Raw genomic sequence first — 22605 nt, forward strand, 5'->3', positions numbered from 1 at the left:
AGTATGAGGAGAAAGAAAATATGTATGCTTACAGAAAAAGAAATTAATACTGAACAACTGCTACTTATGGTACTAATTGTAAGCTATCAGTGTATTCAGTTGTAAAAAGTACAATAGGTCTAATTTTCAAAGTCCAGTTTACAGACACAAGACCCTGTAAACATGTTTTCAGGATCACTGAGGTCCAGGTGCTCCAGCTATAATGACACTGAATTCTAAGCAATACTGACAGGGCACATGATACATTTTGAAAAGCAGAAATCATTGCTAACGTGTCTAAACTTCAGCAAACATGCAATAAGAATGGGGCTTCTAAACTGTAATAATTCAAATATAAAGTGCCAGTGTAAGCAAGGAAAATTATATTCATTTATCCTTTTTGACATGTTGAAGTAAACATTTATTAAAAGCCACTTAACCTTGAAAAAAATAAAATAAAAACCATTTAACCTTGACTATCCAGCACACACTGGCAAGAAATAAGAGCCAAAGTGTATCAGACTGTCAGATACAGCTCAATAACTTAAAAATTTTACACACAAAATTCTAACAAAGTATATATTACTGGGTTTACTTGCACACAGAGCAAATTAGATAGAGAGGGGCAAAACAATAATAGGGCAAGAGGCAGCAAAAAATAGGAAGGAAAAAGATAAAAGAAAATTTAAAATATCATAAAGCTATCTTATATAAGGTAAACAGCCTTAAAATTTCAGAGAATTGAATTTTCTACTGTTCTGTTTGAACACAGTAATTATGTTTTTAGTAGTACCTACCACACAGGGTGGAAGGATGTTTGAGATGATGTGTTTGGGGTGTACCAAATGATAGCTACTACGATTAAATATATACAATTAGGACAGAATAAAGTGCACATTTGAAAACATTAAAGTTGTCAAGTATATTAGAAAAAAGATTTGCAGGATATTAAAACTATACAAGATCTCAAAAATTTTGAGCAAATGGCCTGACCAGGAGGTAGTACAATGGATAGAGCATCAGAGTGGGACATGGAGGACCCAGGTTCAAAACCCCGCAGTCGCCGGCTTGAGCGCAAGCTCATCTGGTTTGAGCAAAGCTCACCAGCTTGAGCCCAAGGTCGCTGGCTTGAGCAAGGGATTACTCGGTCTGCTGTAGCCCCCCTTTTCCACCCCCCACCCCCCGTCAAGGCACATGAGAAAGCAATCAATGAACAACATAAGCACCGTAACAAAGAATTGATGCTTCTCATCTCTCTCCCTTCCTGTCTGTGCATCTCTCTCTCTCTCTTTCTGTCACAAAATAAAAAAAGGTGTTTTTTTTTGAGCAAACGAAAACTTTTTTTTTTTTTTTTTTTTTTTTTTTTCATTTTTCTGAAGCTGGAAACAGGGAGAGACAGTCAGACAGACTGCCGCATGCACCCGACCGGGATCCACCCGGCACGCCCACCAGGGGCGGTGCTCTGCCCCCCAGGGGGTGATGCTCTGCCCATCCTGGGCATCGCCATATTGCGACCAGAGCCACTCTAGCGCCTGAGGCAGAGGCCACAGAGCCATGCCCAGCGCCCAGGCCATCTCTGCTCCAATGGAGCCTTGGCTGCGGGAGGGGAAGAGAGAGACAGAGAGGAAAGCGCGGCGGAGGGGTGGAGAAGCAAATGGGCGCTTCTCCCATGTGCCCTGGCCGGGAATCGAACCCGGGTCCTCCGCACGCTAGGCCAACGCTCTACCGCTGAGCCAACCGGCCAGGGCAAACGAAAACTTTTAAACCAAATTTGTGCTTGTCTATTCTTTCACTCCCCCTGTTGTCCCTGCTTTAGCAAAATTCTTGCCATACAGACGAGCTGTGCTAGATAGCCCTTATTCTCATTTCATAGAGACAGTGTCATAATCTGTCAGTTTTATGGAAACCTAATAAAGAACTAAAAAGGCCAGTGTCTTGACCTTTCCTATTAGCCCCATGACTTTTCTAAATGTCTTTAATGCAATTTAGGTTAGTCACTGTCTAACTCTAGAATAAAAAGAGCATAAATGCTATTAGTGTCATAAAGTATGTTTTTTCCCTGAGGCATGTTGATTTAGCAAACTCCAACATAAAAATTAAATAACAATATTTAATTGCACTAAGAAAATATGGGTCAGTCATGGCTTTATCTTGCCTTTAACTTAAGTAAGCTTATATCTTCATTATATTCTAGGGAAAAACTGTTTAAACACTGAAGATTATTTTACATACTCTGAAAACATGCCACTAAATAAATACTTCACTTTGGCACTATTAAAATATAGCTTAGTAATAAATATTAATTACAGAATGTCTATTAAAGCAAGTAAATCAGGTAACTTAAATATATTGATAAAAGCCAACTGCATTATCCCTTTAGTACCATGCCTGAAATTTGAGGCAAGGGAAAGAACAAAGATAATGTACAAAGAAAAGAAACTAATACTACTGAACAACTGTTTTTTTCTTTGAGAGAGAGACAAGAAAGGAGAGGGTGAGGGGCACCAACTCTAGTTGCTTTCACTGCAGTTATGCATTGATTGCTTCTCATTTGTGACTTGAGCAGGTGGAGTCAGTATAACCTTGCTTAAGCCAGTGACCTTGGGCTTTTCATACCAGAGGCTTCTGGGATCACGTGGATGACCCCACCACCCCAAGCCATTGACCCCTATATGATGAGCCCCGTGGTCAGAGCCCGTGACCTCAATGCTTCTAACTGGTGACCTCAGCATTCCAGGTCTATGCTTTATCCACTCTTCAGGTCAAGCTGAAGAATTGCCTTTTTTTTTTTTTTTTTTTTTTGTATTTTTCTGAAGCTAGAAACCAGGAGAGACAGTCAGACAGACTCCGGCATGCGCCCGACCCGGGATCCACCCGGCACGCCCACCAGGGGGCGATGCTCTGCCCCTCCGGGGCGTCGCTCTGCCGCGACCAGAGCCACTCAGCGCCTGGGGCAGAGGCCAAGGAGCCATCCCCAGCGCCCGGGCCATCTTTGCTCCAATGGAGCCTTGGCTGCGGGAGAGGAAGAGAGAGACAGAGAGGAAGGAGAGGGGGAGGGGTGGAGAAGCAAACGGGCGCTTCTCCTATGTACCCTGGCCAGGAATCGAACCCAGAACTTCTACACGGCAGGCCAACGCTCTACCACTGAGCCAACCGGCCAGGGCCTTGAACAATTGCTTTTTATGGTAATGTACTCACAGCCTTAAGCAAGACTAGTTAATATTAGCTGGCTTAGAAAATTAGAGTAAAGCTTAATTTAAAAAACCCAGGCTTTGTTTCACATATAATCCTTAACAACTTAGAACAGCAAAACAGCTGAGAGACAGTTCATTCAACAAATATATACTTCAGTCTCTGTTATATTCTGGGTAACAGAGAAAACATCACTGATACACAAACAAACAGCCCTATGTTGATGGAAGCCACAATCAAGTGATGGAGACACCAACAGCAAACCAAGTGAATCACAGAGAATGCTAGACAAGCTACAGAAAAAAATAAAGCACAAAAGAGGAACAGAGCTCACCAGTGATTAGAAGTGGTAATTGTTTTCAAGGGTATGACCAAGGGAAGTCCTGACTGAGAAGACACATGAGCAAAGACTTAAAAGTATCTGGAGGAAAACTGACTTTACATTAAAACAGACCAGGAGAGCCTGACCTGTGGTGGTGCAGTGGATAGAGCGTCAACTTGGAATGCTGAGGTTGCCGGTTCGAAAACCTGGGCTTGCTGGGTCAAGGCACATATGAGAAGCAACTACTACGAGATGATACTTCCTGCTCTCTCTCCTTCCACCTCTCTCTCTCTAAAATCAATAAATAAAATCTTTAAAATAGACCAGGAGAGCAAGACTGAATCAATGAGACCAGTTAATCCAAGTGAAAAGGATCAAAGTTGCTTGGACCAAGGTGATAATAGTGGATGTAGTGAGAAACAGATTCTAGATATACTATGGGGAAAAGCCAAAAAGATTTGTTTTTTTTTACAGAGACAGATAGAGAGAGTCAGAGAGAGGGACAGACAAACAGGAACAGAGAGAGATAAGAAGCATCAATTTTTCGTTGCGGCACCTTAGTTTCTCATTAATTACTTTCTTTTATGTGCCTTGACCATGGGGCTACAGCAGAGCGAGTGACCCCTTGCTCAAGCCAGTGACCTTGGGTCCAAAGTGGTGAGCTTTGCTCAAACCAGATGAACCTGCGCTCAAGCTGGTGACCTCGGGGTTTCAAACCCGGGTCCTCCGCATCCCAGTCCGACGCTCTATACATTGCACCACCGCCTGGTCAGGCCAAAAAGATCTGTTGATTGGCTAGAGGTATGTGGCCTAGCAATTGGAAGAATGGAGCTGACATTTACTGAAATGGGAAAGACTCTGGAGCAAGGGTTACCTTCGGAACATACTGAGTTTTAAATATCAAGTAGATGCCCAAGAAGAGATGTTGAGCAGACTGGATATACAAATGTGGAATTCAAGGGAGAGGCCTGAGCTAGAAATAGAAATCTGGGAATTGTCAGTATATGCTTTGTCTTTAAAACCACAAGACGAGATGAGAACCCCATGGGAGTGGGTTTAGAGAGAGAAGAGAAAAGGTCGGGACTGAGCCCTGCAACACTGCCCCACTGAGGGCCAGGGACAGGAAAAGAGGAAAAAGGAACAGCCACTGGAGAGGAAGAAAACTGAGAAGCCAAGGGAAAAAAAAAGTTTCAATGAGAGAAGAAAAATCAACAAATCAACTATTCCAAATGTCAAGTAACCCAAAATCAAAGCCCAGAATTAGATTTGGCAAAAATATGGAGCTCATCAGTAATTTGGATAACAATTATTTTGGTGAATAAAGGTAAAAATCTGACTTATGTAGATTTAAGAAAACAATGAAAAAAACTAAAGATGGTAAGTTTAAACAACTCTTGAGATGCCCTCCACCCAGAGAATGAGAATCATTAAAAGTCACAACTCAGATAAGTTTAGGAAATGATCTATCCAATTCTAGAAATTCATTAGTTAACTCTGCTTTTGAAATGAAAAACTCAAAACAAAGCAAACCCCATTAGTCAAAAACCTTGCTGGATCATCCTAAGCATATTAGTCATCTATGTCAAGGTCTTGACTGACTTGGAAACATTCTTTGGTAATAATACTTAGCTGCCATTTGCCACCACTAAATAAATGTTAATGTTGGGTAGAGAAGAAATCTGAAGAGTAGAGAATTGGAGTTAAGAGATGGGACTAAAGAGATGTGTCATTTGTTGGGAGGAGGAAATGGGAGTCTAGCATAAAAAGGAATTTTTGGCCTGACCTGGCAGCGGAGCAGCGAATAGAGCACCGGACTGGGATGCGGAGGACTCAGGTTCGAGACCCCTAGGTCGCCAGCTTAAGCACGGGCTCATCTGGTTTGAGCAAAAAGCTCACCAGCTTGGACACAAGGTCGTTGGCTCGAGCAAGGGGTTACTCGGTCTGCTGAAGGCCCGCGGACAAGGCACATATGAGAAAGCAATCAATGAACAACTAAGGTATCACAACGAAAAACTGATGATTGATGCTTCTCATCTTCTCTCCATTCCTGTCTGTCTGTCCCTATCTATCCCTCTCTCTGACTCTCTCTCTGTCCCTGTAAAAGAAAAAAAAAAAGGAATTTTTGGCTCAATGGCAATATGGGCCCTAGAAGAGACAGAGACCAAAACCATAAAAAGACAAAGAAAGGAAAGTTTAAAATATTTTTGTTCACTTCTCAAATATTTAAGCTACATATACTTTGCAAATAAATGTTTTGGATAGATACTTACCTTACTTGAACCTCCACTTCCTATCTGCTTCAAAATGGAATAAATCCTTCCTTTAACTGAAATACATTCATTTGTTGAAGAGGATGCTGAAATCTAATTTAAAATAAAGATTCAAAGGTTCAAAGAATATGCCTGCAAAACAAGCTTGCATTTAATATGGTAAACTGCTTCTAATTTTGAAATTACCTTAAATCTTAAGTAATTAATTACTAACAATTATTTTAAAGAGGAAATTTACAAACTTCAGCCAAAGAAATAAACATATTAACTTCCAAAGTCTCCCTCCTAACTTGCCTGCCCATCTGAACGTAAATACATATATAGAAGAATTAAAAAGGCAGTGGGGAACCACTTAATGTTCAGTATAGAAACTCATAAGCTATCGCTTTTCATCTTTCTCATCTTATTCTTTTTCATTAGACAAAACTCTTTATACACACATATAAATGCCTTAATTCTCATTTGGCATTGCACTGTAAAGGAAGCAGTGTGCTAATGTGCAGAGAGCTCCAGAGTCAGTGTGACAAATTTGAGCAGTACTTCCTTTTTGCTGAAGTATGTTCAAGTTACTTAATTTAACTTCAGCACCTTCCTCAGCAAATTTTCAAGTTACTTACTGTACAACTTGGCCCTTCTTCCCTTCACTTATGCCAGAGCTCTCTGGGGACCTATAAATGCTTTGAACAGATGGAGTGGTGTGAGAGGACTTATTCTGAGCTGACAAGGAAGCTGAAGACACAAACAGCACCAATTAGCTGATTAACCAAATTGAAACAAGGTCTAAATAAATCTCAATTTAACTAAGTCCTGCTTTAGATCCCAAATAGTAGAATCTCTCTCTTACAGTCTCCTTCTACATTAATAAAAAAAGATAAGGATTCTAACTTCTTTTACTTCTAGGGCTGAAAGACACTAGTGAGTGATTATTTATATGTAAGAAAGCATATTTGAAATATTATATATTATATATATTTTATTAAGTTCTGATTTTATCAAGATTCTTCACTGTCTTCCCCACCGCTCTATTTTTGAAGCTTCTCAAAATGAAAATTTCTGAGGGAAGAAAGTAGTTCAATTTTATTTTCCCCTAATTGCTGACAGGTTTGTTTGTTTATTTTTGAATAAAGTAATTCTGACTTATTTTTAATTCAAAACTTATGTGAAGTTCCGTTTCCTACACAGGACATCCCACAGTACCTTTAGTCTATCCTCCTCACTGACACCAGAGTAAATGTTTCAAAATGCAAGTAAATTCACTTTCCTGCTCCAACTAATTCCGACAGCTGCCAATCTCTCTTGCGGTAAAACTTAAAGGGCCCAGCAGGACACTAATGACCACCTCTGTCCCTTTCTGAGTTCCAGCCACACTCTGGCCTCTTTTCAGTTTCTTCCTGACAATGACCTCTTCTAGAAGACTCCTAGCCCCTTCAATTGGTCATGTTTGACTTGAGATCTAGATCTCAAGTCAAACAGGGCCTGACATAAATAACAGCTCAATGAATGTGACTTGAATCAATATAAAAGCAAAGCTGATCATCTTTCTTTCTCCTTTGTAATTTATCATACTGCTTCAATCCATAAAACACTATCACCCCTTTCCATAGTTAGTATGTCAGCTAATTTTTGTTCAGTTATTTTTATAACTGTCATAAAATATACATAACATAAAATTTACCATTTTAATCATTTTTAAGTATGCAATTCAGTGGCATTAAGTACATTCACATTGTTATACAATCATTACCACCATGCATCATGAAAACTTTTCCTTATCTTATACTGAAACTCAACATTCATTAAACAATAACCCCCATTTCTCCTTCCCTTTTAGTCTCTGGTAACCATTGTTCTCCTTTCCATCAGCTGATTTTCTTTAAAAAAAAAATTGTTGTTTATTTTTTGGCGAGAGAGACTGTGAACAGACTCCTGGATGCGCCTCAACCAGGATCCACCCGGCAACCCCATCAGGGTCTGATGCTAGAGTGCCAAGCTACTTTTAGTGCCTGAGGCTGATGTGCTCCAAAAGAAGTTGTCTTCAGTGCCCAGAGCCACATTTGAACCAATCAAGCCACTAGCTATGGGAAAGAAAGAGGGAGAAAAGTGGGAAAGAACCAGATGGTCACTTCTCTTGTGTGCCCTGACTGGGAATCAAACCTAGGATGTCCATATGCCAGGCCAACACTCTATCCACTGAGCTACTGTCCAGGGCCAAATTTTCTTATCTCTTGATTTGTATAATTAATTAGTTGTAGCTTGTTTATTTATTCATTCTTTTGCTGTTGAATTGTTTAAATAACAATTATTGCTAACTTTTATTATTTAATAAGTACCAGGCTCTGTTGTAAGAATTATAGCTATATTAACTAATTTAATCCTCACAATCATCCTATGGCATAAGTAGCTTTATTACTCTTATTTTACAGATGATGAAATGGGTACAGAGAGTTTAAGTAACCTGCAAAAGGTCACACAACTGGTAAGTAGTGAGGCCAAGATTCATGGCCAGCAGCCTTCTTTCAAAGCCTATACTTTTTTACCAGTATTAAGCTGCTTCTCAAATAATTATTAGAAACTAATTTTAGTATTGATGTCAGGAGAGTGTCTAAAGAAATTTTTCTCCACATGGCAATGCTATTTCCTCACCAGCAAATATTTTTTTATTTTATAAAAATTACTTTATAATATAGTCTAGTAACATATTGCTATTCTGATACTCTTGAAAATCTACTTGTATATTACTGTATTTTTCGCTCCATAAGACACGCTTTTCCCCCCCAAAAGTGGAGGGGAAAATGCCCATGCGTCTTATGGAGTGAAAAATACAGTATTTTATTCAATATTTTAACACACCATTTGGTTGAGAATTTTTTTTCTTATTTTCCTCCTTAAAACCCTAGGTGTGTCTTATGGTCAGGTGTGTCTTATGGAGTGAAAAATATGGTAATCAGGCCAATAAAAATGAGGCTATTCACTAACGCTGGCTTAGTTAATTAAATGGAAGAAAAAGTAACTTAGATTACAAGAGAAATTTTATCTAGCTATCAAATTGGACCCTTGGGCCTCGTTAAAACAAACAAAACCTTCATTAGCTTCATTGACTAACTTCTTTGAAGTCCGGAGATTATTACAAATGAATTTTGCTCAATGTGACTAAGAATTGGCAAGTCCGACCCTGGCCGGTTGGCTCAGTGGTAGAGCGTCGGCCTGGCGTGCAGGAGTCCCGGGTTCGATTCCCAGCCAGGGCACACAGGAGAAGCGCCCATCTGCTTCTCCACCCCTCCCCCTCTCCTCTCTGTCTCTCTCTTCCCCTCCCACAGCCAAGGCTCCATTGGAGCAAAGATGGCCCGGGCACTGAAGATGGCTCTGTGGCCTCTGCCTCAGGTGCTAGAATGGCTCTGATTGCGGCAGAGCAACGCCCCAGATGGGCAGAGCATCGCCCCCTGGTGGGCATGCTGGGTGGATCCCAATCGGGCGCATGCGGGAGTCTGTCTGACTGCCTCCTCGTTTCCAACTTCGGAAAAATACAAAAAAAAAAAAAAAAAAAAAAAAAAGAATAAAATAAAATTAAATTAAAATTAAAAAAAAAAAAAAAGAATTGACAAGTCCTTAAGACTTTCCCTACAACTAGATGCTGTAAAAATAAAATCTTTGAAACTGATGATACTTTAATATATACCATAACTGACAGAGCTTATCAAACCTGTAGATTCTGAAGTGGAGTAACAGGCACTGGCTGCTGCTGCTGCGGGAAATAGGCAGGTTGGCTGTAAGGTGTGGACAACTGACCAGCAGGTGGAAAGCCATTCTTTACAACTGGAGTCCTAAAACTAAAAAAGATATTTTTAAAATTTAAAACATTAAAAATTTAAAAACAAGATTCTGATTCAGTTTTTTGTATGACTTTAAAAGGTGGATATAAATTTAAATGTGTTACATCAAACAGAATCAAAGTTGGTTTTCATAACATAGCTAAATTATTTATTCTAGATAGAACATGAGAAATTTTATTTTAAGGGAATTCTTTCCCCAACAAAAAATCCTTATTGTAAAATAAATGACATTTAAAATAGAGTTGAGGTTATTTTATGAGAATTAGCCAAGGCAAAGGTCAGCCTATGGCCGACCACAGATTTATGAGTGCTTTTTCACAGTAATGTTCTACAGCAGCTTTCTATAAATATCTGAAAGCCAATACATCAGAGGAGTTTGGCCTTCAAACTTAAAGCCATTCCGTTCGCATTTGTGCTTCACTTATCTTATTCACTATTTTATCCAGCACCTAAAATGGTGGTTGGCACAAAAATGGTCTACAAATATTTTTTTGACGATAAACAATCTAATTTCACAAAAATAACTGCATCACTATTATAGTTAACAATCAGTCTTAAAAATATACTGAGTATAATAAAATGAGGTAATACATAGTATAATTGTATTAAATAGGTAGAAGACTAGGTTATAAATCCTCTAAGGCCAGTTCTAATTAACATCAAAGACTTATTAAGCACATAAAAAACAAAAGCGGACTTAAGTTATTCTACAAGACATTAAAATATAGCCACTAATTTAAGAATATGATGTGTCACATCCCTTTATTTCCTTTCTTTGAATATCATTAATTTGCTTTCACAATACCCCTCATGTTTCTTATCTATTCACACAGACATCCAATTTCTTCCCTCAGACCTTGTTCCCATCCACTCAAGTCTTATACCTTTGAACACCCCCAGAACTATGTGACCTATACAACCAACCTCTTCCAGAAACTATCACATTCCAATTACCACCTCCTTTGCTATAAAATGTATCCTCCCTTTATCTGCTGTAAGAATGTAACCTTTAAATATCTCTCTCCATTAGAGCAATATCCATGTGGCAATGATTATCAAGTTTTGCATACTTAAGAGTAGTTATAGGTTGTAGGTGCAGATTATAATACCACAGAGACTTTCATAACAACCCTTAAAAATTTCCTGTAGCCACTTCCCCCCACTTTTATAGATAAAACAACTAATGCTGAAAGAAATAATATGAGTTTTAAAAGTCTTTAGAGTAGGAAAGTAGGATTCAACTCCTAATCCATTTGGCCGCAAAGCCCATGTTATCTCTACTGTACCAAGCTAAGAGCCAAAAGTAATTACCAGCTCATGTAATCTTCCAAGGCCCGGCTGCTGGGTGTCTCACAAACAGATTTTCGGTCAGTCCATATTGGTAGTGGTATCGGCGGTGACTGCTTTGAAACTAAAGAGGAAGGTTTCTCAAAAGTGGTTTGTTTCTGCTAAACCAAAATTAAAACAAAAGAATCACTTCTAAAATAATAAAAACATGAAATACAAAAAAAAAAGTTAAAGTAGGTAGACATATGTATTATAGACTTTCAATAACATTTTTAAAATATTGTTTTTATTGATTTTACAGAAAGGAAAGAGAGGGGAGAGGAAGCTAGAAGTATCAACTCATAGTTGCCTCTCTTTAGTTGTTCATTGCTTGTCATATGTGCCTTGACCAGGCAAGCTCACAGCTTCAAATCAGCAACCTCAGTGTTCCAGGTCAACGCTCTATCCACTGCACCACCACAGGTCAGGTGCAACAACTTTATAATATAGCTCTTTCGCTAAATTCTGAAGCCAGTTATAGTTTGCTTAAAGGGATTATATTAGAGGGAAGGCACACAGTATTGTTTAATAAAATAGGATTTAATATCCTCTCCTGGCAGGCCTACTATAACCAGTATAAAGTTTTATAATCTAAATAAGTACCCTGCTGTTCTTCTAAAAATTAGTCTTTACTCAATAAAACCACACTCCCCACTTTCTGACTGGGGGCAGAATGGCCAAATACTATTTACTTTACAAACTTTGAAATAGCAAATTTCAAATTTTCCTAAGAAAATTGCAAGAGACATGTAGAATTTATTTCATACAAATCCCAAAGCAATGATGAATGAACATTCTCTACAGCAGAGATCGGCAAATTATAGTCTGCAGGCTGAATCTGGGCTGCCACCACTTTTTGTAAATAAGTTTTATTGGAACACAACTATACTCACTTGTTACATATTGCCTAAGGCTGTTTTCATGCTAAAGTGGCAGAGTTGAGTAATTACAAAAGTGACTCTGGCCTACAAAGCCTACTAACATTTTATAGACGTTTGCCAACCCCTGTTCTACAGTAACTCAACCAGGAAACCCCATTTTGTTTGAGCACTATTAATAACTGTGTACTCACTACTGTCTAGGGAGGTTCACTTGAATTTGGGACAGCTTTCATTATTAGAAAGCTTTACAGATGTTTAGATATCAGTTTCTCTATTTTAATTTTTAACCTCCAGGTCCACATTATGCTCTTGAGAGGCTCAACACATATATTTCTTCTATTTTCTACATTTCTGTCCTTTTTTTTGAAGATAGCTAGCATGACCACTGTACTCTTTTCCTGGATAAATTTTCCATTTCATTAAAAATTTCTTCATATATACATTTGGATTACTGGTCAGGATGGTATTGAGAAACTGTTGTAGTAGGATTATTAGGTAATGAAACTGCAAATATACATTATAATCATAAAGTGGGATGTTTGCATTTGATATTTTAGAGATCAGAATTAAGGATAGAGGAATGGGTAGCTAAGGTGTAATTAAGAAAATGGTCACGAGGAGAAGTTATGAATCTGGAAGCCAGGTGTATGACTAGTGATATATAGGGCTATAGAAACCAATAAAAAAAGGATGACAGCTGCTGGTTTGAAGTAGACAGAAGTGATCCACAGCCTAATACATTTAAAGAATGACAGGGAATCCCTAGGATGTTCAGAGATGACAGCAAGGAGCAAGAAACAGGATGGTATGTCCAGAAGGCAGAGCCTCAAAAGGGCAGGACAAGAAATGATCTGGACATAGCAACAGGGACTTTGTAGCCATAGGTAAATGGGATGTGAGGCAAAACCACCTCCACTTGAGAGGACTGTTGAAGAAATGGTGACCTAAGAAAACTGCCTAATTTTTTTTTTATTTTTTCTAAGTGGTTCAGTGGTTTTCAATATATTCATGAGTGTGCAATCATCACCATATCCATTAGCAGTCATCACTATTCTCCACTCCTCCCAGTCTAAGTGGCAACCACTAATCTACTTTCTGTCTCTGGATTTGCCTATTCTAATCATATCTTATAAATGGAACCACACAATATATGGCGTTTTCCAAGAGGCTTATTTCTTAGACTTAGCATCTTTTCAAGGTTCATCCATGTTATAGCATTTATCAGTACTTCATTATGTTTTATTATTGAACACTTAAAAATAATAAAATTAGAATGCCACATTTTGTTTATTTACTCTCTACTTGATGGATAGTTGGGTTATTATACTTTTTGGTAATTATGAATAAAGCTGCTATGAACATTCATATACAAGTTTTTCTGTGGATATACATTTTCAGTTTTCTTGAGTATATACAGTGTGTCCGTAAAGTCATGGTGCACTTTTGACCAGTCACAGGAAAACAACAAAAGATGATAGAAATGTGAAATCTGCACCAAATAAAAGGAAAACTCTCCCAGTTTCATACCTATTCAGTGCATTTCAATGTGGGCTCACGCACAGATTTTTTAGGGCTCCTTAAATAGCTATCCCGTATAGCCTCTACAGACTCGTCACTGACTGATGGCCTACCAGAACGGGGTTTCTCCATCAAACTGCCAGTTTCCTTCAACTGCTTATCTCACTGAGTAATGTTATTCCTATGTGGTGGCGCTTCGTTATAAACGCGCAGATATTCACGTTGCACTTTGGTCACGGATTTGAATTTAGTGAGCCACAGAACACACTGAACTTTCCTCTGTACCATCTACATCTCAACCGGCATGGCAGTGGGCTGCTCCGCTGTATACGCGGTGTTACATCATCATCTGCACATGCTGCCACATCATCCTACAGAAACTGGGAGGGTTTTTCTTTTATTTGGTGCAGATTTCACATTTCTATCATCTTTTGTTGCTTTCCTGTGACCAGTCAAAAGTGCACCATGACTTTACGGACACACTGTACTTAGGAGTGGAACTGCTGGATCACACTGTATTTTGAGGAACTGCTATAACATTTTCCAAGTGCCTGCACCATTTTACATTCTCACCAACAGTGTATGAGGGTTCCACATCTTCATCAACACACATTATTGTCTCTTTTTAGTTATAGCCATCTTCAAAGGTAGGGAGTGGTATCTCATTGTGGTTTTGATTTGCATTTCCCTAATGACAAATAGGTGGTTTTGAGTTCCTTTACCACGCTATTGATTTACAGGTTTCAAAAAGAAAGAAAAAAAGAGATATTATTTAATATGATCCATGTCTTGACCTATCAGGATTCCTTTTATCATTTATTATCCACTTCATTACTTAGATGGGGTTTCTCAAAGGGTAATCCAGGAAAAGCCGTGACAGGGTGGTTCTAAGATCCTTTCAGGGAGTCTGAGGTTAAAACTATCTTCCTCATCATACTAAGATATTATTTGCCTTTTTCACTTTCATTCTTTCATGAGTATATACTGGAGTTTTCCCAAGGCTATATAAGATACATTGTAATAAAATAGATTGACTGTAAAAGCAAATACAAGAAATCCAGTCTACAGTTAAGCCAACCATTACAGAAATTGTAAAATGTCACTCTTTGCACTATAATTATTTTGTCTCAAAAAATACTTACATTTTCAGAGGAAATGTAAGTTCACATAATAAAGGCCATATATGACAAGCCCACAGACATCACACTTGATGTGAAAGCTGAAAGCTTCTCTTCTAAGATCAGTAAGACAAGCATTCCCACTCTTGCCACTTTTATTTAATATAATATTGGAAGTCATAGCCAGAGCAATTAAGCAACAAATAAAATGCATCAAATTGAACAGGAAAAAATAAAACTGTCATTACTTGGAGATGACATGATATATATAGAAAATCCTAAAGACTCTACCAAAGGACTGTTAGAACTATCAAATTCAGTCAAGTTTCAAGATCCGAAATTAATACACAAAAATCTGGTGCATTTCTACACACTACTAATGACCTATCAGAAAATAATTAAAATAATTCTATTTATAATTGTATCAAAAGGAATAAAACACCTAGGAATAAATTTAACAAAGGAGGTAAAAGACCTGTATACTGAAAAACTATGACACTGATGAAAACAGTGAAGACCAATAAATTCAAAGATAGTCTGTGCTCGTGGACTGAAAAAATTAGTATCGTTAAAATGTCCATAATACCCAAAGCAATCTACACATTCACTGCAACCCCTATCAAAGTTCCAGGGGCATTTTTTACGGAAATAGAACACTCCTAGAATTTGTGTTAGCTACAAAAGACCCCAAATAGCCAAAATAATCTTGAGAAAGAAGAATAAATCTGGAGGCATCACATCCCTAATTTTAAACTATATTACAAAGCTATAGTAATCAATACAGTATGGTACTGCCATAAAAACAGATACACAGATCACTGGAACACAACAGAGAGTAACCCACAAACATATGCTCAATTAATTTTTGAGAAAGGAACCAAGAATGTACAATAGCGAAAGGACAGTGTCTTTAATAAGTGGTGCTGGGAAAACTGGATAGCCACATGGAAACAAATGAAACTGGATCCCTATCATACATCATATTCAAAAATTAACTCAAAACGGATTAAGGACTTGTATGTAGAATCTAAAACCATATAACTCCTAAAACACTGGCAGTAAGCTCTTTGACATGGGTCTTAGTTATAATTTTTTTGGATCTGACACCAAAAGCAAAGACAACAATAATAAAAATAAACAAATGAGACCACATCAAACTAAAATGTCTTTGCACAGAAAAGAAAACCAGCAACAAAATGAAAAGGCAACCTAATGGGAAAAAATATTTGCAAATCATATATGAATAAGGGGTTAATCTGTAAAATTTATAAAGAACACATACAAGTCAATAGTAAGAAAATCTGATTTTAAAATGAACAGAGAATATGAAAAGACAGAGAAGACATACAGATGGCCAAGAGACATATGAAAAGATGCTCAACATCATTAATCATCAGGAAAAAGCAAATAAAACCACAATAAGATATCATCTCACATGTGTTAGAATGGCTATTATAAAAAAGACAATACAAGTTTTAGCAAGGATGTGGAGAAAAGGTAACCCTTGTATGCTGTTGATGGGAATGTAAATTGGTGCAGCCACTAAGGAATATAGAAAAATTACAAAACAGAACTATAGTATGTCTCAAAATTTCCACTTCTGAGTATTTATCTGAAGAAAATAACAGAACTAACCCAAAGAAGTAATATGTACCCCCATGTACACTGCAGTATTATTTATAATAGTCAAGTTATGGAAACAACGTAAGTATCCATTGATGAATGAGTGAATAAAAAATGTGATATATATAGACAATGGAACATTATTCAACCTAAAGAATGAAATCCTGCCATCTGTGACAACAGGGATAGACCTGAGGATGTTATTCTAAGTACAATATGTCAGACGGAGAAAGACTGCATAGTACCACTGATATGTAACATCTTAAAAGAAGTTAAAGATTGGTGTTTGCCAGAGGCAGGGTAGAGGGGTGGGGTGACCATGGTCAAAAAGGGTGAATGCTGTCAAAAGGGACAAACTTTCAGTTATAAAATAAACAAGTCATGGGGATGCAATGGAAAGCATTATTAATATTGTTTTGCATATTTAAAAGTTGTTTAGTGAGTAAATCTTAAAGTTCTCATCACAAGACCAAAAACAATTTATAGCTATGTATGGTGACAGATGTTAACAAGATTTATTGTAGTGATTATGATATATACAAATATCAAATCATTATGTTGTACACCTGAAACTAATATAATGTTAGTCAATTATACCTCAATAAAACAAAATACTTATTTTTCATAAAAGTGCATCTACATTCAAACGTAATGGGTATATTGTTGTCATTAATATACAATATATTATTAAATATTTAAAAAATTTCTTGGTTTTACTTTCTAATACAGTAAATCCAGATAAATATAACCTACGAAAATAGAATCTCTTGGAGTGTCTCGATAATTAAGAGGGTAAAAAACCAAAATATTGCCTGATCAGGCGGTGGCGCAGTGGATAGTGTCGGACTGGGATGAGGAGGACCCAGGTTCAAGACCCTGAGGTCACCAGTTTGAGTGCAGGCTCATCTGGCTTGAGCAAAAGCTCACCAGCTTGGACCCAAGGTCGCTGGCTTGAGCAAGGGGTTACTCGGTCTGCTGTAACCCCACGGTCAAGGCACATATGAGAAAGCAATCAATGAACTAAGGTGTCAAAAAGAAAAACTGATGATTGATGCTTCTCATCTCTCCATTCTTGTCTGTCTATCCCTCTCTTTGACTCTCTGTCTCTGTATAAAAACAAACAAGCAAACAAAACCCCAAAATATTTGAGAACCAGTAGTTGGAACATAACTTAAAGAAATAGTGAGAAAAGTATGGCCGTAGGCTAAAATAGATATGGCTTTCCAGATCATTCCTTCTGAACTGGCCAATGGCTGCTGTTATACATCACAAACATTGTCTAGTCTATATTTTCTATCTCATCCATGATGATGACAACTGAAAACTGTCAAATGCTTTGGTACGCTTTAGACTAGTTTAAGGATCAGTGTATTATTTTCTGTAAAGAGCAAGACAGTAAACATTTTAGGCTTTATAGATCAGACGATCTCTGTTGCAACTACACAGTTCTGCTGTTATAGTTTGAAAGTACACTGCTCACAAAAATCAGGGGATATTTTATTGCTTATATTCATTTTTTAAATATCCCCTAATTTTTTTTTTAATTTTTTTCTTTTATTTATTTATATTTAGAGAGGAGAAAGAGAGGGAGAGGGAGAAGAGAGAGACAGAGAGAGAAAAGGGGGGAGGAGCTGGAAGCATCAACTCCCATATGTGCCTTGACCAGGCAAGCTCAGAGTTTCGAACCAGCGACCTCAGCATTTCCAGGTCGACGCTTTATCCACTGAGCCACCACGGGTCAGGCTCCCCTAATTTTTTTTTTTTTTTTTTTGTATTTTTCTGAAGCTGGAAACCGGGAGAGACAGTCAGACAGACTCCCGCATGCGCCCGACCGGGATCCACCGGCACGCCCACCAGGGGCAACGCTCTGCCCACCAGGGGGCAATGCCGCGACCAGAGCCACTCCAGCGCCTGGGGCAGAGGCCAAGGAGCCATCCCCAGCGCCCGGGCCATCTTTGCTCCAATGGAGCCTCGGCTGCGGGAGGGGAAGAGAGAGACAGAGAAGAAGGGGGGGGTGGAGAAGCAAATGGGCGCTTCTCCTATGTGCCCTGGCCGGGAATCGAACCCGGGTCCCCCGCACGCCAGGCTGAAGCTCTACCGCTGAGCCAACCGGCCAGGGCCTCCCCTAATTTTTGATAGCAGTATAAGTGTTGATAGTAAGCAAATGAGAGGGCCTGACTGTGTTCCAATAAAACATTATTTATGCACACAGGCTAGGAAACAGATTTGACCAATAGGCTGCAGTTTGTTCATCCCTCCACTAGTCTACCAGCAATCTAGAAATATTACTGACAATAGAGAAGAATTCATGTGGTCATGTACTTTTACTAAACCTATGATTGTGACTGATCATTGTTTTATAAATAAAAACACCCTTTAAGTAAACTATTCTACTAAATATGGTGCATGAGGAGTTAATAAGAAAATATTTCACATGATCTTCACATTTGGAACAATGCATGTTAAACTAAGGAAAAGGAAGTTACCTCTGTATCAACTTTTTGGGTGATCTCTGGAATCTGCCATTGATTTGAAGATGCAGTAGGATTCTGGTTCACACATTTTGACTTTTTCTTAGATTGCCATTGTTTCTGTTTACTTTCTGGAACCTTTGGTTCTTGATCTTCTTTAGGTTCTGAAACTGTTTTTGTTATTATTGTCATTAAAGCAAGAATACTTTATAATAACAAAATTAAACCTAAACACTAAAACATGCTATCAATTGTATTAGCATTTTGCACTTAAAAACAAAGAGAAATTTAAAAACTTTAAGCCAGTTATTGACAATTTGCTTTTAGTAAGTCAATTTTACAAACTTGAAACATAGCCATCTTCTTCAGTAGTTACCAAGGGTTTTATTATCAGAAACCATTCTGAATTTAAAGTCTGGTCTTTACCAGAAAGCAAGAAAATAAATAAATAAAAATTAAAAAACATATATATCATAAAGACTTTCTAATAAAGAGAAGGTAATTCACCATTTTTAACAAAAACTTGACCTTAAACTGGCCTGCAATTTACTTTGTCTCTAAACAAGAGCCTAAACAATATATTTACTATTCTATGAATATCAGTACTCCATTCCTATCATAGTAGTTGCAAAAATCCTAATCAAATTATTTACAACTGATATACAAAAGGTAACAAATTATAACCAAATTGTGCTTACTCCTAAATGTAAATTTACTTAACATTTGAAAATCGCTTTAATTTATCATAATAGAATAGAGAAAAAATATGATCAATTCAATAAACACAGAAGAGCTTGATAAAATTCAATACCCAGTCACTTAAAAAAAATAATTATAATCTAGGTATAAAACAAAACTCAGTTTTGATACCTGAAAAACAGTAGCTAGCTACAAAAATCAATAGCAATTACAAGAGTAACGTGCTGAAAGCTTCCCTCTAATGTAGAGTAGACAGGAATGCCACCTATCACCCCTTCTGTTCATCACTAGACTGAAGGTGTTAAGTACACTAAAGAAATGAAAGTTAAAACACTTGAAAGGCAAAAAATGTATTATTTTCAACATGAAAGAATTCATAAGAAAATATAAATTATTCAGTGAATTTACAAAGTCACTGTCCCTAAGATCAATAACTAAAAATCAGTCGTATTTTATATGTCAGAAACAATGAAAGAATATGAATTTTTAAAGAACCCACTTATTACAGCAACAAAAAGTATCAAGTATTGTATTTTCCCATGTATAAAAGCACCCTTTCTTGAAAAATTTGGGGCCTAAAATCTGTGCATCTTAAATAGTGGTTATAGATCTTTTTACTTGCATTTAAGAAGTGTGGCATTTCAAATGCCATAGATGAAACTGAGGAAGAGGCAATATATATAAAGACAGTGATTCATCATCAGACACAGATGAGGACAAGCTAATGAATGGGAGTTTTTGGCAGTAATGAGGAGTTATATGACTTTTATGATGAATAAAACTTTAGTTCAGTAACTTTATGTAATTTTTTTTTCTAAATTTCGGGCCCCAAAATTTAGGTGCATCTTATACATGGGGAATACAGTATTTAGGAATAACTAGCAAAAGATAAGAAAAACCTCTACACAGAAAATGATGCTCTCAATGTCTTAAAGACTAATCGAATGAATGCCAGGTTAGTAGATTAGAAAATTTATCTGTTAAGATGTGAGCTTGTTCCTTTAGATCTCAATCAAAATCCCATTTAAAAAAATGTAGTCTGATATAGATTCCAGTATTTATGTGGAAATCCAAAAGGCTAAAATAGCTAAATAACCTAGAAGAACAAAGCTGAAAGATTTATAGATATGAATAAACAAAGTTGGAAGATTTTCTGACAGGTAATGAAGACTTATTGCAGTAATTAAGACAGTACTTTATTAGCACAAAGATTTAAAAAAAAAAAGAACTATGGAAGAGAGAAGAATCCAAAGCCATACATCACTCCACAGGATCACCTACTTTACAACCACTTAGTAAGAGAAAAGAAGGTCTCATCAATAAACACTAATGGATCAAGTGGATATAATATACACATGGGAAAAAGGATCTTGATACTGATCTCACCTAAAATATATAGAAATATATTTATAATTTTAGAGTAGGAAAAGACTTTTTTAAAGGCAGAAAACACCACAAAAGATTAATAAATTAAAATGCATGATAATTAAGAACTTCTCTTTTTTTTTTAGCGCGTGCAAGATAGAAACAGGTGCAGAGATGGAAGCATCAGTTCTTCATTGTGGCACTTTAGGTGTTCATGGGTTGCTTTCTCATGTGTCTTGACTGGGGGGGGGGGGGACAGCCTCCAGCCAAGACAGTGACCCCTTGCTCAACCTGATGACCTTGGGCTCAAGCCAGCAACCGTGTGGTCATGTATGATTTCAACTCAAGCCAGCAATCCTGTGCTCAAGTTGGTGAGCCTGCAACTCAAGCCTGTGACCTTCAGGTTTTGAACCTGGGTCATCTGTGTCCCAGGCCAATGTTCTATTCACTGCGCCACTGCCTGGTCAGGCAAGAACTTCTCATCAAGTTTTCACAAATGGGAGAAGTCACTTGTAATACATATATCCAACAAAAGGATCTGTATCTAGATGATATATATCTTCTAAAAATCAATGAGAAAAAGAAAGAAAACCCAACCGAGAACTGTCAAGAGATCCCAACAAGTACTTCACAGGAGGATATACAAATAGCCAATAAATACAAAAAGATGTTCAACATAAGTAGACATGAAGGAAATGCAAACTAAAATCACAATGAGCTATCACTTAGCAGCATCAGAATGTCTAAAACTAAAACCCAACAATAAAATGACTGAGAATACGTAGCAAGAGTAACACAACTGCTGGTCAAAGGTACAACCACTTTGGAAAATGGTTTTGCACTATCTACTAAAAATGAACATATGCACATCCGGGAGCCAACTCCACCTCTGAAAACACTCCAAGGAAATATGTATGAATTAAATATTGCATTGGGCTATACACTTATGATGTGGGCAGTTTTTCTGATTAGAAGTTTTACACATAATAAAGTATCATTGTCATAAGTCTTCATTTAAAAATATTAAATTAGGTGTCTGATTAGTACTATTCATCATACCAGTTTATAATAGATGCCGTGGAAGTATAAGATATAGCCATTTCCTCCAAATACTAAGATTAAGGATTTATTCCCAATCAAAATAATGGCAGCCCTGGCCGGTTGGCTCAGCGGTAGAGCGTCGGCCTAGCGTGCGGAGGACCCGGGTTCGATTCCCGGCCAGGGCACACAGGAGAAGCGCCCATTTGCTTCTCCACCCCTCCGCCGCGCTTTCCTCTCTGTCTCTCTCGTCCCCTCCCGCAGCCAAGGCTCCATTGGAGCAAAGATGGCCCGGGCGCTGGGGATGGCTCTGTGGCCTCTGCCCCAGGCGCTAGAGTGGCTCTGGTCGCAACATGGCGACGCCCAGGATGGGCAGAGCATCGCCCCCTGGTGGGCAGAGCATCGCCCCTGGTGGGCGTGCCGGGTGGATCCCGGTCGGGCGCATGCTGGAGTCTGTCTGACTGTCTCTCCCTGTTTCCAGCTTCAGAAAAATGGAAAAAAAAAAATAATAATAATGGCAAAAAGACTATTCTAGGGTGATTAACCACCTAGTATGCTGGGAACGGAGGGCTTTCCTGAGACATGGGACTTTCAGGGCTAAACAACAGAAGTCTAGAATAAACCCAATGAGTCTGGGGCAAGCCTAGTTTTGTCCCCGTACCCTTCCTCAATCCAATGAAAAGAAAAAAATCATATCCAACCTAGCAACCTTTGCTTGGACAAAAATCAACAAATTCATGACCCTGTCATCTAAAAGAATAAAAAATTTAAGCCAGCCATTCAAACTTTACCAAGTCTTATCTCCTATTTCTAAACCACCTGTGTTCAAGTTTGCAGTATAACTAGTCTTTTGTTCCGAAAATGTTTTATTCTTCTGCTTAAGCTATTCCCTCCATCTGAAATACTCACTGCTATTCCTTCCTATTTATTAAATCCTATCAATTTTTCATATATCTTCTCTTCCACAAAGCAT

The 22605-nt window shown here is 37.9% G+C and overlaps 1 protein-coding gene across 4 annotated transcripts in view; it reads right to left on the minus strand.

Moving 5' to 3' along the window:
• Positions 1-22605, minus strand: part of TTK (TTK protein kinase) — a 48453-nt gene that overhangs the window by 12603 nt on the left and 13245 nt on the right. For 3 of the 4 annotated variants that reach the window (XM_066361348.1, XM_066361347.1, XM_066361345.1), the window contains exons 11-14: positions 18546-18694; positions 10905-11041; positions 9464-9590; positions 5764-5856 (exon numbers count right to left, since the gene is read on the minus strand). In XM_066361348.1, the coding sequence (XP_066217445.1) occupies positions 5764-5856; positions 9464-9590; positions 10905-11041; positions 18546-18694 (506 nt within the window). The remainder of the gene's footprint in view (positions 1-5763; positions 5857-9463; positions 9591-10904; positions 11042-18545; positions 18695-22605) is intronic. The other variant, XM_066361346.1, reaches the window with a different exon arrangement.

The sequence above is a fragment of the Saccopteryx leptura genome, chromosome 1, assembly GCF_036850995.1.
Source record: "Saccopteryx leptura isolate mSacLep1 chromosome 1, mSacLep1_pri_phased_curated, whole genome shotgun sequence".
Lineage (NCBI taxonomy): Eukaryota > Metazoa > Chordata > Mammalia > Chiroptera > Emballonuridae > Saccopteryx > Saccopteryx leptura.